The sequence below is a fragment of the Chiroxiphia lanceolata genome, chromosome 18 (assembly GCF_009829145.1).
Source record: "Chiroxiphia lanceolata isolate bChiLan1 chromosome 18, bChiLan1.pri, whole genome shotgun sequence".
Classification (NCBI taxonomy): domain Eukaryota; kingdom Metazoa; phylum Chordata; class Aves; order Passeriformes; family Pipridae; genus Chiroxiphia; species Chiroxiphia lanceolata.
Window position 1 is genome coordinate 14,268,478 of NC_045654.1, and position 17,218 is coordinate 14,285,695.

At 46.3% G+C, this 17,218-nt stretch overlaps 1 protein-coding gene across 8 annotated transcripts in view; it reads left to right on the top strand.

Annotated features, from left to right (window-relative positions):
• ARVCF (ARVCF delta catenin family member) overlaps positions 1-17,218 on the top strand; it is a 239,979-nt gene that overhangs the window by 218,960 nt on the left and 3,801 nt on the right. For all 8 annotated transcript variants that reach the window (XM_032705632.1, XM_032705633.1, XM_032705634.1 and 5 more), the window contains 8 exons: positions 4,478-4,605; positions 5,302-5,452; positions 6,760-6,952; positions 8,102-8,216; positions 8,789-8,879; positions 9,922-9,975; positions 13,696-13,787; positions 15,705-15,818. In XM_032705632.1, the coding sequence (XP_032561523.1) occupies positions 4,478-4,605; positions 5,302-5,452; positions 6,760-6,952; positions 8,102-8,216; positions 8,789-8,879; positions 9,922-9,975; positions 13,696-13,787; positions 15,705-15,806 (926 nt within the window). In that variant the 3' untranslated portion in view covers positions 15,807-15,818. The remainder of the gene's footprint in view (positions 1-4,477; positions 4,606-5,301; positions 5,453-6,759; positions 6,953-8,101; positions 8,217-8,788; positions 8,880-9,921; positions 9,976-13,695; positions 13,788-15,704; positions 15,819-17,218) is intronic.

A 17,218-nucleotide genomic window follows, 5' to 3' on the forward strand; every position in this document is an offset into this window, starting at 1 on the left:
AGCAGCCTGTTTCTGCTGCAGCAGTAGATCTCTCATCTGACCAGTGTACATCTGTAGGAGGAGGATAAATCCTAAATGGAATGGGTGGTGAAGGGGGATAGATTTAGCAGCCTTGCTCCAGGGAGAGTTGTCTGAAATTGGGCTCAGACAGGTATATCAGGGATGGGCACCTGGTGCAGTGTCCTGTGTTCTTACCAGAATGGAGCTAAGGACAGGCACAGGATCAGCATTGCCAGGATGAAAGCAAATAGTTTTGTGGAAAAGATAATCCAGAACTGCTGCATCATTCTCATCACAGGGACTGAGGGTTGAAGGGATGGAAATGGCTAATCAGCCCCAGCTCATTCCTCAGGTGTTTTCAGGACTGACACTGCTGTCTGTGCTGTCACTGTTCTGTGGGCAGGTGGAGGATAATCCACGTGCCACCTCCTGGTAGTGGAGCCTCACACAGAACTAATCCATTGGCCAATTTTTAGCAACTCTGCTGTGAAGAAGCTCATCTTCCTTTTTCTCAGAAAGATGGGACTGCAGCCCTGGTGGAAGTGAGTCTCAGTGGAAGGTGTTCCTCTGTGACAGGGCTGTGGTCACTGGGGGATGCTCAGACCCTGCTCACAGTGCCATCAGTGTTCCAGGTGTGTCTCTGAAAGGCAAAAGCTGACACAGGGAACTTGTTTACTCTGCAGTGAAAAAAAAGCAATAAATGACTTATCTCTGTGCTTTTCCAGGAGGAAACAGTATAGATTGCAACTCAGCACAAATCCGTAACTGATGGAAAAGTTTCATTTATTTGAGGAAAATTATCTTTTTAAGGGCAGTGCTGAGTCTGGGCTATAATTAAAACAGCTTTTTAAAGACCAAGAAAAACAGTGAATGTTGTTGTCATTTGATGTATTATCTATCACTAATGACCCTCTTTCTTCATTTTCATTAAAAAAAATGGATATAGGCAGTTAGCCATATATTGCATAAAAGTAGCATTACCTGAAAAAATAATTAAGATGATCTTGAAATTAAGGAAATCAGTTTTGAAGAGAAGCAGGTGCTTAATGGAGGTGAGACCAGCTGTGCTTCCAGGAACGTGCTTGAAGCGCTTCGTGGAAAAATGTTAGAGGCCTCCCTGCAACACTGGAAGGAAATTTATAATAATTCAGACAAATTGCATCCTATAAATAGCAGAGCTGGATTCATTAGGACAGGAAGCAGATGGAGAAAATATGAAACTTGTTTGTTTCTTTTTAAGGCACTATAATGCTTATGAGAAGTGTCAGGTTGCTGTCAATGAGGGGAAACCCTCCAGTGCAACAGTAACTTGCTCACTATTAGGTTCTCATCCCTGCTAATGAGCAGCATCCATGAGGGACATTCTTCAGACTTGGCTGTAGCAAATCCTGCTGCCTTTCTGTGGCAGAGCCAGGCTGACAGAAGTGCTGCAGTGCTGGGAGATGCAGCAGTGAGGGGAGCAGGGGAGACAGGAGGGAGGCTGGAGTTCCCTCTGTGGTGTGTAGCCCTTGCTGACTCCATTTAAAAGAGATGCCAACAGGGCAGAGGCATAAATATGGTTGGAAAGGGGGATGTGTGGAGTGAGGTGGGAATCATCCACCACCTGGCTAAGGAGCTGTGCCCCAAAGCAGGAAGGTACTGGTAGTTGGTAGAGCAAATGCTGTGCATTATTGAGGAGAGAAGGTGAAGGCATTTTTGAGATGCTCTTACATTAGTAAGTAGGAAAAAGGAGAGGCTTTCATGCATGGAGAGAGGTAATGCCAGGGAGCGGGGGGAGGCGTGACTGGAATGCAGCGATGGCCACAGGAGGGAAGCAGAGGTGAGAGGCTGGGAGCATCCTGGTGTTCACACACAGGAGGTGCTGAAGAGGGAAGTGTCCAGCCAAAAAGAATGTGCAGACTGACAGAAAGGGCCCGTCACAGACTGCAGGATGCATTTAGGTAACAGCACGGGGTGAACGTGTTGGGCTGTGCCCAAGTGTGCCAGGTTGTAGGTGGGCACTGTAAAACAGGCTGGCTGAACAATTGCATCCTGGGGAACCACAGGTGAGTCTGAGCTCACGTACAGGAGCAGCAAATGTTCTGTATGAACATCATCTGTTAATGAACCTGCCTTCTCATCTCTTCTGCTGATCTGATTTACGTTTCAGCAAAGCTTCCCTAAAAGATAACAGTGTCAAAATTCCAGCAGGCTATCCCTAAGAGGTTTGAAGTGTCAGTGTTCAGGAAAGGAACACTGTGTGCTTATCAGCAGTGGTTTTTCTTGAGGAGTTCTTAGATTGCCAATTCACCTTGCAAAGTGGCAGGGGAAAAAGGTGATATGAAGGTTGTAGTGGAGTCAGATAATCACAGCCTTACTCGAGGAATGGAGAAAAGCTGTACAGCTGCTCATGCCTCATGGATTAAGTAACGACAGTTTTTCCTCTGCAGTGATCCCAGTGCAGGGAGAGGACACTGGAGAAGAGGCAGGTCGGTGGTGTGGATTGGCAGGATGCCTTTGGGGATTGCCACCTGTTGCAGTTGCACATATCTGTGGGGTGTCATGTGTGGCACACGAGTGGTGGCATTACCAGCAGTCCCAGCCCTGGAGCAGGTTCACTCTGCAGTCACTGGAGGAGGGTGCAGGATGCTGGGCTGGCTGTGAGAGCCTGAGCACAGAAAGCAGGAGCCAGCACACAGCAGCTTGTGGATCCTCATACCTACATCAGTTTTTTGGTATGGAGCAAAGAAACCCTGGGCTAATTAAGTGTGTTTTCTTATTTTTAGTGGGATAAGCATCCCCTGTATTCCCAGGGGTTGACACAGCCTGTGTTTATGGGTGGTGTTGTACAAGATTTAAAGTAGTGCTGAGTTCTGAGACCTTGACTCACATAGCCCCACAGCAGTAACTGCTATGAAGAATGTGGAGAAGCAGATTTAAAACCAAGGCTTTAATTTCATAAAGCCTTTACCAAAAGAGAATTTTTAAAAGGAAAAAAATGATGAAATATCCACAGGACAGGATAGCATGGCTTAGTGTTTTTGCTTGTAGGTTTGATCTGAGATGTCTAAAGTATGATAATCTGTGATACATGCTGAAAAATATGTCTATGAGAGATGGGTGATTTTTGAAAAGCAAGTACTGAAGAGAGGAAGTGATTTGTGTTTGTAGGTTTTCTGTCTTCCTAGCGGAAAACTTGCTTTGAATTATGTTCCACTTCTAGGACAGCATCTGGTGAGGTAAAAAACATCCTTTTCATGTGTACAAATAATAATCAAAAAATTTTTCTGCTCAAAACAAGGTTCAAATTCCCTCTTCGCCCAAGTTCCTTCACACCTTTATGCTTTCTTTGATGTCATGTTTTTCTCGAAATCCTTTCCTAGGTAATGCCTGCTGAACCTTGCTCAGTGCAAACAGCCCAACAGCCACCAAACCTGCTGCAGTGCCTGTACATGAGGCTGTGTTGACCATGGTTGCTTGTGCCTTCCTGCCCTCACCAAAACACTTCAGGGGGGTCAGCTTTTTGTTCACACACTCCAAACAGCACCCAGTGTGGCCAGTCCTTTAACAGGGTGCTTGGCATGCTCTGCCCTCTCTGATGCAGTGTCTCATGCTGCACTTGGTGGAGAAAGATGGATAAAAATTGCTTCAAATTATGCAACAACTTGGAATGATGAAGTTCTTGCCTAACACCCTCTTTTTAATGTGGGTGGATGGGTAAGTCCTAATCCTGTGGATGAGGAAGTCAGGGCAGGGATGCTCCTGTCAGTCACTGAGCATCACAGAAGGAAATGGGTGCCCAGGCTGGGGGTAGCTCTCATTACTGTCGTGCTTAACTGCAAAGCTGATGCAGTGACTCTGGGACAGACAGGTGACAGGTGTGTCTATCTCAACTCCCAGTGTGGTACAATGCCAGAGTATTTCTTTACTGAATATTTGAGCTGGAATCAGTGTTTCTCCCTGCCCCTCCCAGCTGGGAGTTCTAGTTCACTTGGACATCTTGCCTCTGTCTTTGTCCCCTGTGTGCAGAGGGGGTGGCTGATAGGATGGTGTAGCTTGTTCTCCTTGGCCCTGCTGTTTGTGTCTGCAAAGGCAGGGAGAGAGATTTGAATGAAAACAGGAGTGCAGGGTGAATTTGCAACCCAGTCTAGAGAAGCAATAAGAATTGTTGCAGGCAAAACTTGTCTCTTGTCACCTTGTCATTACATGCATGCTAGGCAGTGTGTAGATAGCACAAATTTCAGAGAGAATTGTCAGCCTGAAGACAAGCAAAGGGCCCTTCGGCCCATGGGAATGTTCTCTGCAGGAGTTGCTGTCTGTGCTGTTTTCCACAGCTGTGGATGGAATGTCCTGGATGTGGTAGAAACCCTTCTTCCTGTGGGGCAGCAGCTTCCTCTTGGCTGTTCTCTTATGTGGTTAAGTACAGGTATGCTCTGTGCTTGTTCATACATTGTCTTCTCTGCTTCTCTTGCTTCTGTTCTCCTCTCCCCCCCTGCAGGCTTTGAGTTACTGTACCAGCCAGATGTGGTCCGACTGTACCTCTCCATCCTCACTGAAAGTCAGAACTTCAACACTCTGGAAGCTGCAGCAGGAGCTTTGCAGAATCTCAGTGCTGGCAACTGGACGGTGAGTGCAGCCTTCTCTTTGTTTCCTTTCTGTGAGTAAAGAACAAAACAATGTCCCTGTAAGGGCACTGTTACTTTTTCATTTGCATCTCCTTTAAAAAGGGAGGGAGGTGGGAAAGCCAAAGAATTTATTTCCATTTGCTCACTGAAGATGTTTTGCATCTTCTGGACAGGCAGTTCTCCCAAAGGTTGGCCTGGTCATTTCTAGAATCACATGGCTCAGGGGACTCATCAGCGGCCTGAGGTCAGCAGGATGGTGTTTCACAGCTGTCTGGAATCCAGCTTAGTTTAAAGTCATTCATGAAACAGAATAAAGGCATGAAATAGGAGGAGGAGGAAGATAACAGATGCTTTAGATGCTTTACTGTTTCTTCCAAATGACCTCTTTTTTTTCCTGATCCAGAGGGTTGTGTTTCCCACTGAGGTAGGTACAGAACAGCTGCTGGTGGATGACCCTCCTTCTGCCCATTTCTGTCCCCTCTCCCCAGCAGCTTCCTCACCGCAGGATGAATTTGTACATCCTTTCTTCCCTGGTGCCTGATGAACTTGAATGATTGGTTAGGCAGTGCAATGCACCAGCACACACACCACAGCTGGTCTTTGCAGGGAAAGGATGGCTTTGCAGCACGGGCAGGAGTGCTGGGGCAGGGCAGTGCCTGAACTCAGTGTGTGTTGTCTCTCCCTGTTGTGCTGGCAGTGGTCCACCTACATCCGTGCCACGGTGCGCAAGGAGCGGGGGCTGCCCGTGCTGGTGGAGCTGCTCCAGTCCGACTCGGACAAGGTGGTGAGGGCCGTGTCCATCGCCCTGAGGAACCTGTCCATGGACCGGCGCAACAAAGATCTCATAGGTACCTTCTCAACTTCTCCAGCCTGACCCTTGGGAGGCTTCCCGTGCTCTGTCCCCGGTGCTGAGGACTCATCCTGTGTGCAGTCCCACCCACACTGTCCTGCAGCCACCGAGTGGGGGCTGTCGGCTCAGGGTGTGTTTACAGCCCACTCAGACAAGCTGTGGTTTGAGGGAAGTTCTAACCCGGGAGTAAAATCAGATGTAGACTTTGCAGGAGGAGCATGTTTGGAGATGTGCAGAGGATTGGGTGGGTTAAGAGGTTTCTTGTCTCTTCCTTAGCTCTGGCTGACATGGCACTGGTGCTCCTGGTCACACGTGGTGGTCACAGAGATGTAGTGGGAGTGTGGCCCATGGCACGTTGAGCAAACCTGGGGAAGTGCAGTGAGCTCTAAAGTTCTGCCTTTGGGTTTTTTGCTTCTTCCTACCCTTCTCATCTTTTTCTGTGGTGGTACTTGCAGCATCTGGACACCAAGCAACTTGATATTCTTCAAGCTAGTGTTAACAGTGCTCTAGCTCCTGTCCAAGGTGGTAAATAAGCATTCACCTGCCCTAAGCAGGAATCTTCAAAGATTCACTTGAGTTTTCCCTTAGATGCCTCTGTATTTAACAGATGTGTCTGTTTAAACTCTAACCTTGTCAGGCCAGGAAATATTGGTGACATGTTTAGGGCCACCATGGAAGTTGATACCAGCAAATAGCAAGCTGGGATTCTGCCTTACTACATCAGGTTCTCTTTTTAATAGTTCAGAGGTGCAGCCAGGCCAGTGGCACAGACGACACCTGGGAGGGATAGAGTTCAACCTCCCTGGTTTTTCTCCAGTCCTGTACATGGAGAAGGCTGACTGCACCCGGGAGGAAATACTCTCACCTTTGTTGGGGGAAGGTTAATAATTGCATGACTGCACACCTTGCCCCAGAAGGCCTCTTACAAGGCTGAGCTGAGTAAGCCATGTGTGTGTATTAGCATGAATATGTGGCATTGGCAGCAGCTACTGGATGCTTTTTTTGCCTCAGGCTTTGCAAAATGTGATAGATGCTGGCTGTAAAATTCTCAATAAAGATTGCTTTTTTTTCCCCTCTCAATACTTTTTAGCATTTATGATGAAGGACTTTGTCTTGGGTGTCAACTCTCAATCTCCTTGAAACAAGGAATGATAAATGCCCCGTGAAGTTACAGTCGTGAGGTTCAAAACACGTGCACTGTTAAGTTTTTCTTGACATGTCAAATGCCCTTGAGTTCTGTCACTCAGGATGGGAAGCTGAACTGATTATTAGGGCTGCCTAATGGTATCTCTTCCCCCTATCTAGGTAGTTATGCCATGGGTGAGCTGGTAAGAAATTTGCCCAGCAGGCAGCAGAGATCTGCAAAGAACCTGGAGGAGGATACAGTGGTTGCAGTGTTGAACACCATCCACGAAATCATTACTGACAGCTCCGAAAACGCGCGCTCTCTGATCCAGACCCAGGGCATTCAGAAGCTGGTGGCCATCAGCAAGTCCAGGTGAGTGACAGTTGACAGCAGAATGCATGAGAACTCCCTGCAAACCTGAACCTGTCTCCATGAACAGCAGCTTTTGGTTTGTGAGGTGCTGGAGCATCCTGGCCTTTGGGAGCTCTAATTTCAGCAGCTAATACCTACAGAGTAGAAAGCCAGCACCTTTCATAGGGTTACTTGATGAAGGTTGGTTGAGTCGTCCCTTCAGTCACATCTGGACGTGCTCTCTCCTCGTCAGAGACATCTCAGCACCACGTCTGCACTTAGACACCATTTGGGGTGAAACCACGGTCTTGGTTTCAGTGTGGGAGGCCTTTTCCTGTGGCACTGTTCCATTCCTTGCCAGGGGTGAAATCTGTGTCTGTCAGGTGAAATGGTTAATGATGTGCAGTAACTGTTCTGGCCAAAGGGCTGGTGCTGGTCATCTGAAGTGACCAATTTTTCCTCTGCAGTTCTGTTGCAAACCTGTGTTGTGGCTGCTTCAGAGCCTTTGTTTTGTGTGGCTCAGCCAGTTACACATTGTAGGTGTGTCTTCAGCAAACTTTTGGGAGAGAAGCTGAAGTGGCTTTGTTGGGTTGTATTGTTATGAAATACTGTTATGAAATATTGTTATGAAAGAGCTGACCAAAAATCTAGACCTCTTTTATTTTACAGAGGGTGCTTGTGTATTGACCTAGTAGGGAATGGATAAAAATTCGTCTTCTGTTTAAAAACAGCTTATTTTTTTTGCTGACTTTAATTACTCTTAAGGTATTCTAAACCGTGGAGCAACTTCATTGAATTGTGAGGGATATAGATACATTGGGGGAAGGTTTGAAAAGTGGCATAGAACTTTTTTTTGTTTGTTTGGGTTGGGGTTTTTTTCCTGAATAAATCCAGGCAGGATGGAATCTGGTTTTTGTTGATGATAGCTACAAGAGAAAAGGGTCACCCTGGCCTCAGTGCTTGTCCAGCAGTACATGTGAAACCCCAGAAACGTGCACAATTTGCAACTTTTTGATTTCTGTTTTTGTCAGCAAATACCTCTAGGTATGAAGAAGTCACATACATACCATAACTCACAGGTTCAGTCAGTAGCTGTGTGAAGTTCTGGGTATCAGCATAGGAATAGTCTGACATTGCTTGGCACTTAAGCTCTGATTTTATCTTGCAAAGCAGCCAATCTCCCAGAGAAACAAAAGCAGCATCTCACATTCTTCAGATGATCTGGAGCTATAAAGAGCTACGAAATGCCCTTCAGAAGGATGGGTGGAACAAGTCACACTTCCAGGTAAAGGTGCTGGATCTTGGGTTGGTGGTGGAAATGCCTGAGTGGAAGATGTCCTAGTTCAGTGTAGGATTGCAGTGTGATAGATGGTAGGCTTCACTTCTAGGTGATAGCACAGTGGATTGTATTCCACTCAGTCACACCATCCTGCTGGCTGAGCTCTTCTGTGCTCTGGGGAATGGAGCTCTCAGGTTTGGGAAGTTTGACACCTCTTACAGGCCAAATACCCCAGTTTTACTGGAGGAAGAATTAGCATATCTTGTCTTAGTTGTGTCTCTTTTGAAACATTCCCTGTAGCAGCACAGGGCTGTGCTTGACCTGCAGCCTCTTCCTCTTTCCTTGTGGAAAGGTTTTGCTCCTTTTACAGAGCAACAGTGCTACCATTTAGATAACAGGAAGAAAATTCCACCAGCAAATCTATATGAAAATAGAAAAATACTCGAGTGCCATATTATCAACAGCAGGGGGGATGCTTAGCAACATCCATAATCTCTCTCCATAGTGTTGGTTTGTTTATTTTTCTGGTTGCATTTCCCTGAGTAGCAGTTCTGTGCTCACGTGGGTTTTGTCTCTAGTCCGTGTCGGCGGCTCCAAAGGGCTCCAAGGGTCCTGCTGGCAGGTCTGGCTATGATGACAGCACCCTGCCTCTGGTGGAGAAGAGTCAAGGTCAGTTCTGCTCTTTAGCCCAAGCTCTGCACTACTTTGCTTTCTTGTTTTCTGGATTTGCTACTGTGTTGCAGCATGAGGGGGTAAAAATGCATCATTTGTGGTGATTTTACCCCACAGTCCCCAAATTGTCAGTCCTTACTACCTGCATATGGATGATATTCCTTCCCTTATGGAATTACATTATTGGTAGTGTTTTCTCAACTTTATGCAGCATAATCAGTTAAATCTCCCTGGGAATGGGCTTGACTTTACCCCTGCTCAGTCTGTTCCTTTCTGAACAAGCATTCCTGTTCTGGCACAGCTCCTTCCTCTGCTGTGCAGGGAGTTCTGTGGGAGGTGAGTTAATCCCAACTCCAGCTAAACCTGGCTGTGCTTTCCATGCCAACTCTGGTGTAGCTGCAGCTTTGGTTTCAATGGGGTTACTCTGCCCTGGGCTAGTTCTGGTTTCTCACAGCAGGTTTTTCGTGGTGCCCTTTATCTGGTTTAAGTGCAGGTTGCTGCAGAAATGACAGCCCCACACTGCCTGCCTCTTTCCACCTTCCCTGTCTTTGATCAGACCTGGAAGATTATGCAGATGAAGGATGATTGGGTCAGTTTGCTGATGTGACAAGAAACTTGTTGTTCTCTTTGTGGATTAGCTTTGTGCTGGCTCAGCAGGCTGCTGGCTTGGGCTGTGTGCCCTGAGAAGCTGCACCTTCCTTATTTGCTTTCTCTTCTGTTCTGGAGAGACCAGGGAGAAGCTTGTTAATAGTGGTAGGTGGTCCACAGCAGAGTTGTGGTTTCTGTTGTCACTTGGAGAGAGAGAGTTCTGTATTACAGTGCTAAAGCAGCAAATACAAGGATTACATGTGCCCTCTGGAGAACTTCAGTCAGACTTCCCTTTCTGAATGGATAACAGTTGAATTGGTGGGGAGTTTTTTACAATAATCTCTGCATTCAGTATTTCATGGACCTCTCTGGTTCTGTGACTAATTCAGAAGTACCAGGTTTTGAGCAAAGCAAGTGTAACTCAGGTGGTTTCAATGTTTCTGTGTTACAGATAATGAGAAGTCTGGGAGCCGTGATATGATACCTATGGATGAGCTCGGCCCAGGTAAACTCACTCATAAATCAAACTCTGCTCCAATAGAGCACTCTGTCACTCACAGGAAAGTTCAGCTATTTCTCTAGGAGATATTATTTCAGGTGGATAAAGCTGACATTTAAAAACAGAACATTACCTCACAAAAGATTGGTTGTTGTCTTTGTTCCTGTCTTTGTTTTCTTTGTACACATGTAGAATGTACACCAATTTCTGCACTGCTTTGTGCTTATATACTGGAAACACAGCAACCCACCTTTAATTCTGGTCTCTGGCCCTTGAGGCAGCTGCATTCCCCGTTACAGATCTGCAAGTCTGGGGATTCAGAAAGGAAGAAAAAGAGTTGTGAATTTACTTCAGGGAGTTTTTTGTGTTTAAATCTCTTCTGCCTTTGCTTTGTAGGTAATACCCAAGACAGGTTAGTATGTGTGATACTCCTGGCTCCACTTTTCATTGACCTGCACCCAGCTGAACCTGGCTTTTCCTTTAGGCTGAGCTCAGCTGCTGACTGGCAGTGATGTGCTTTGAGATTGATAAACTCTGTAGTGTAAGACTGGGAGGAGTTTTTTCTTTACCAAGATAGATAAAGGCGCTATATGGTCTCTCAAGAATTTGTTTTATTTCTTCCAGTTGACTTTATTTTTATTTAAATATACCTATATTAATGCCTCCAGATCAAACAGCTGCTATTTGTGATTGTAGCTGAATAAAATAGGAAGTTAGAACCAAGCTGAAAGCCAAGCACGTTCAGGAAGTAAAATAACAGGTATATTGTTACCTTTTGTATTCTTAGAAAAATGAGACGCCACCTGCCAGGAATCAACTGTCCATATGTATTTTGCCTAAGGGAACACTGAAACATTTGTTCTCACAATGGAAGAAAACACCCTCCAAGAGGATTGCCTGGCAGGGTGGCTGTGCTGGCAGGTGCTGCAGTCTGGGCAGTGCTGATTGTTGGTAGTCTCAGTATTAATTGTTGCCTTGTGCTGTCATGAGTTCCTGGTACAGCTCTGAGTGCAAAACCAAATGCAGATTAACAGCATATGCACAGCATCAGGCAGGTTCTCTGGGCCATTCTGCTCTCCAGTCTTCTTATCACCTTTAGGAGATGGTATCTGTCAGGTTTTCATGACTCCGGCTCTTGAGTGACTCTGACTTTTAACCCTGTGCTATTTCAGAGCTCAGCTGAGAAGAGACTAAATCAGTTTATCCAGTTTACTGTCCTTAATTCCAGGGAACTGGAATAGCAACTTAGTATTTCATCTCTTTCCTTCAGGCTCTTCCAAATGCTTAGTGGTTTTTGTCTTATGGGCATACTGACATAAGGAGCTGCTCTAGACTATATTTTCTGACTATAACTTTGTTGTAGACTGTTGTATTCTGGAGGTTTTGTTCTTTTTGCACTCTAGAGTGAGCACTTCTGCTGTGCAGCAGCAAGCTCCGTACAGATCTTCCTTGTGCCACGGAAAGTTAATTCTGATGGCTTCTTAGAATGAATCTGAAACATGGGAGAAGCAGTATTTCTAATTTCTTTGCAGAGCTTTGGTCCTTGGGGCAGTGAGGTGTTACTTCTCTGATGCAATCTCCTTCAAGATATTTCTCATTTTATCAGATCAAATCATGAAGTGCCTATCTCTGTTGCTGCTTATCTTGGCAGGGTCACAGCACAGCGTGTGGATTTTGGAAGCACACACCCCACTCGTGCTGCTGTGCTCGCAGACCACACACAGCAGGAGGGATTGCAAAACCTGCTGAAACTTGGACACAAAGAGCAAAGTTCTTGGCCCTCTTAGTTGTTAGATTACTGCCACTGTGCCAGAGCTGGATCTTCCTCTTGCTGCTGTGTCCTGGCTGAACATGGGGGTTTAATTTTTTAGTAGTATTAAAAATCTGTTGTGCTCTCTGTTCTTTGTGGTTGCAGTCTCTACTAATGACCTTGCTCCCTGGAAGTATCACAGCTGCCATCCTTCACTTAGTGGCTGTTGCTTTCTGGGGGAAGGTTAAACGTTCCTTTGTATCTTGGCAACTCCTTTTAAAACTGTTTGTGGATCACCCATGATGATGGCACGACAAAAATGCAGAGTGATCCAGTACATCCTTGGGAGTACAATTAATGTTGGGTTGTGAGAAGCTGCCACTCAGTTGCTGCAAGTTTGGTTCTTTGGGGCAGTCACCATGTTTCCATCATTTAATACATACCTATGTGACCTATTTAGTCCTGAATAAATGATGAATCCTTAGATTAGGCCATGGCTTACTAGCAGTGTTCCATGCCTGTCATCTGAAAGAGAATTATTGGTCACACGTTCCCCTGCAAGCCCTGGCTGGGTAGCTGGGTGTGCAGCTGTTTTTTCTCCTTTTTGTTCAAAAGGATTAGCCAAGAATGTCAGGCATCTTCATTGTCAACAAGTAATTGTAAGTCAAGTGTTGTGTAACAACTGTTTTCATGCTTTGTGTCTCTGTGCTACATGAATAACTCCAGAATGCTTTAGTTATTTTTAGGCAGCGAGGTTAAATAATCTGTTACTGCCTGGGATGTCATAAATATTTGGTGCCTCAGGTGCTTGCTGCACGTCTGTGTGCACAGACTGCAGCTCTTTTCAGTCTGACCAGGCCATGGGCAGCTCTGGGATGGGCTTTGGTGCCAGTCACTGGCTGTGTGTGCAGGTGTCATGTGGGCAAATGGTGCCTCTTTATGCCACAGGAACCCCACAAACACATCACTCATTTTTTCTTAATGGCCTGTTGCAGGCAAGTAATAAACGGAGAGGGAAGTGTTTTGATAGTTTATGTAAAACCTTTTTGTGATGTTCTAAAAACCCAGTTTGTCAGGATAGGAAAACATTAATGATCCCTCAATTACATAGGGGAAAACAAAAGCCTATAGGGAGCTATAAATTTGGGTGTCATTTACTCCAGATTACAATTGCTGTCAAAGCAGAGTAGGTGAGGATCTATTTGTCACTGATAATGAGGGAAATCTGATGCATCATGAAAATAAGTTAAGTTTTGCATTGGCTGACAGTGATTCAGAGGAAAGGTTCTGAAATAATTAGAGCCATTTCTTCATAAAACCCTCTCACACTTTTATTCCTTGTGTTCATCAAGCTTTCATACTCTTCCTTAGTTGTCAAGAGAAAAGGCACCAACAGGTGCTCCTTGGTAATGAAAGTGAGCCCAGGCACAGCGGGGTTTGCAGTGACATTTCCTCCAACTCAACAGGCACTTTCTCTCAGTGCTCTTATGAGGACTCTTCCAAATTATCGTCATGTCCTGCCAGCAGTCAGGCTCAGGAAGAGTGGGAATATGCTGCAGAGCATTCAGAGAATGAACACAGCCAATTAATCAGGCTGCTAAGCAAGGAACTCAGGATTTGGGTTGAATTTGGAGCTCATTAGCCACAGGGCATGAGATGACAACTCGCTGCTTTCCTTGGGCACACTAAAAAGTGCAGCAGGCTGGGATGAAAACAGTGCTGCTTGCTAATGAGTGCCAGCATCTGGCAGTGCTGTAAAAAAGGGCTCCTCTGTTTTGTTTTTAGCTGTAACAGTGAAGTTGCAGAGCTGGAGCCCGTGAGCCGCAGGCTGCTGGCATCGGCGGGGTGTGATGGTTTGGTTTCCTGTTCCTCTGCTGCAGGACTGTGCTCACATCAGCACTGGCTGTGCTGCTGGTGGTGCTCCTGCCTGACTGTGCTGCTGGTGCTGCTGCCTGACTGTGCTGTTCTCTCCCCAGATGGATACTCCACCATCGACCACCGCGACAAGGAGCGCAAGTACAAGAGCAGCGACCCCTCGGGCGATGCCTCGGAGAAGGAACCTTTAAAAGTGAGCTGCTCTCCCTGCCCAGTGCCCCCAGTGCCTCTGAGGGGAAGGGGGGCTGGTGCCCTCAGCGAGCAACACGTGCTGGTTACTCACCTGGGGGCTGCAAAGGGCCTTTTCTTTTTTTCTTCCTCTCCACATAAAGGCATTATTTTGTAATTCAGCACTTGGCTGACTAGAAATAAAAACAAAATGCTGCTTTCTGGTGCAGGAGCAAATACAGGCAATTGCTGTATTCTTGTAAGTGGATGAGTTTGTAAAAATAGAAAGTGCTTGTTCTGTCACCCTTGTCCAGGCAGCATTCCCTGGCCCTGAAGTGTGTAACTGTGCTCCGACTTTGTTCTCTTCAGTCTCTCTCACTGCTTTATTGTTTCCACCACGAGAAGTAGATGTGATCTTGTGTGTCCGTGTCCAGCAGTGTGAGCAGTGTGGTGAGCAGCACTCAGTTCTGCAACACTCATTCAGTCCTGATGGTGGACTATGGGCATGGACCAAGGAGATGGAGAGGAAGGAGAGACATGCACAGTTATATGTGTGCCTTCTAAACCCAAATTTAGACAACTTTCTAATTTAAAAAAAAAAAAATCTTCCTTCTCACAGCTTTTTGTATTGTGGGTTATGTGCAAATGTGGCTCAGCAGGCTCTGTGTAATTTCTGTTGCATTGTTGTACCTTTTCAGTGGCCTTTTAAAAAGTCTGTTAATGCTTTGGCCACCAGTTCTCCCTGGCCTCAAAATAACTTGGGTTTTCCCCTGGGAAGTAATTTCGAGAAGGAAGGGGAAGAGGGTTCATCAAAACAAGAGGCAGTGGTAGGAAACACTGTTGTTACCCTGCAGGAGGCTGTCCTTAATAACCTTCAGCACCTTGTTGATAATGTCAGAAAATCCAGGTGATTTGAGTGGAAAGAATTAAACTTCAGTCAGCTGAAAGGAAAACCCCCATCACTGAACAAGGGCAATAAAAAAGTGATTTGGAGAAAAATATTTCCATAGATCATGAATTGGGAAGATGTCCTGCTGCACCAGCCTGTCTGTGTTATCTTGCCTGGTCAGGCCTTTCCTGCTGTGTCCTGCCTTTCCATGGAGGAACACCCTGGAGAATGGCTGTGACCTGACTGGACCTTTCTCACCTTGGACTGCTCAAGTCGTGCACTCTGCTCCCCTGCTCCAGTTGGCAAGAGGTGGCTGTGCCTGAGCCAGTATCAACAAAGTGAACTTTCTAGGTTCCTCAGCACAGTTCTAAGATGTTTTGCAAGGATGCAGCAGGAATGGATGCAGGAAGTGGTACAAGAATGTTGATCAACAGGAGCTTGGCAGAAAATGTCTTTCTAAAGAAAATAGGCCAAGGCATGAAAATTAACAAGTACTTGTTATTTTTGCCACTCAAAATTCATTGAAATGGTCCAAGCAGCCCTAACTCCAGTGTATGGCTGAAGTGAAGCAAAACTCAGAGTTCAGTGAGTAGCTGCTTTGATTCTCTGAGAAAAAGAGAAAAACCATTTCACCTCGAGAGTGTGTAACCCCCAGTCTGTGCTGTCTCCTGGCTCTGGGGACCTGAGGGTGAGCTGAATTCAGGCTGCTGGGCACAGCCAAGGTGTGCAGGGCCCTGCCCTCCCCTGGGCAGAGCTGAGCAGCTGCTGCTCGTCCCTGTCCCTGTGCTGAGGCTGAGCTGTCCTGGGAGTCCTGTGGCCCCGTGAGCTGTGACAGCCCCGAGGCTCCAGGGAGACTGGGAATCCTGAGCAGCAACTGCAGGGCAGTGCAGCCTCCTGGCTGTTGCAGATGCTTTTGTCAGTATTGTGCCTTTGCTGATCTTGTTTCTTCCTCTACCACTAATTTTCCCTTGTGCTACTTGAAGCTGACTCGTTTGGTGGTTTTGTTTGATTAATCCGCTCTGTTTTGCTTTAACTCCTCACCCTGTGCTGCAGAATGACACAAATAGGAAAAACATTAACAGGAGTAACAGGGCTTCGGTGAATCTGGTGGATGCCCGTGACATTAAACCCCAGCCTGTTGACTCCTGGGTCTAATTTGCATGCATGGTAGGTCCTTTTAATGGTAATTGGGGCTAGTGATTAACTTCTCTCGTGCATGATCTGTATCACTGTGGAATCTCTTCAAGTCTAACTGCTAATTGGGTGCTTTCAGATAAATGAAAATGCATTTGGGAAAAAAAGTGGTGTTTACATTATTCAGTGTATCTTTAATGAAATGCAATCAAACACCACTCTTTGATTAAAAAATAACCTGTCAAATAAGCAGGCAGCAAATTAATATTGTGAATGATTGGTTGTCAGCTGAAATGTGAAATATTTCTGCTGTTAGGCCATGGGAATGAATTTGAGTGGTGTGTTCCTGTTTCCAATCATTTTTCCCCCTCTATGCTCATTATAAGGATTAGTCTGAGACTTAAGGAAAAGCATATCCTTGACTATTTCTGGATGTCCCCTGAGGTTCCCATGTATTCCACAGTGCTGCCCATCTGCAGGAAAGCTGCTGACTGTACACAAGTTACTTTGCAAGGAGAGATAATTTTGGTTACACAATAAGCAGTGACCCACAGCTCCCACTTCTCAATTTCTTTTTTTTTTTATTCTGTCACTAAAGAAAGGTGCCTTTGTGTCGCTTTCTGGTTGTCTGCCTTTGCCACGTGCCAAGTTCCTTGGTAATGTCACTGGCCTTTCCTCGCTCCTGCCACTGCTAATCTGTGTCCTGCTGCCTTGCTAGAGTTACCCTGCTGATCCCTCCTGGCACTCCAGCAGAGGATGCTATGTTTGGAACAGCAGGTGTTGTGCCCCTGGCTATGACTAAAGGAAAATTTTACTGACTGTCAGGAAGGCACTGAGCAACTTTCCTATCAGAGTGGACAACAGACCTTTAAAGGCCCAAATCCCAAAAATGAACCATCATCTGTCCATAATTCTACATGGAAATCCCTTGCATTAGTGGGAGAGAAAACTCCTGGATGGTTTTGGGTGGTGGTATTGGATGTTTTTTCCCTACTCCTTCTTAGTCTGGTATAAATGCTGAGTGTTTGCCATTGTTTCTGCTCTGGGTTGGAAGCCCCTGCCCAGAGCAGGTTTCCAGCATGGGGAGGTGCTCTTCCAGACCAGAGCAGAGCCTGCACTGTTGGCTCCCCTGGCTGGGCAGTGCTGCAGGCTGGGCTGTGCTGGCTGGGGCAGAGGGCTGAGCTCAGGGTGTGTGAGCAGTGCCTGCTCCAGTCCTGCACTGCTCTCTGAGCTCAGGGTGTGCAGTGCCTGCTCCACTCCTGCACTCCTCCCTGAGCAGGGAAGCCTTACACCAGGGTCCTGACTTTGAGAAACAGTCTGTGCTCATTTTCTCCCAGACAAACCCTCCAAGGAACCCCTGTGTTGGGGACAAGTTGGCACGTGCAGCCACTGTCCTGTCACGAGGTGATGGAGATCATAAAGGCCATGTCACT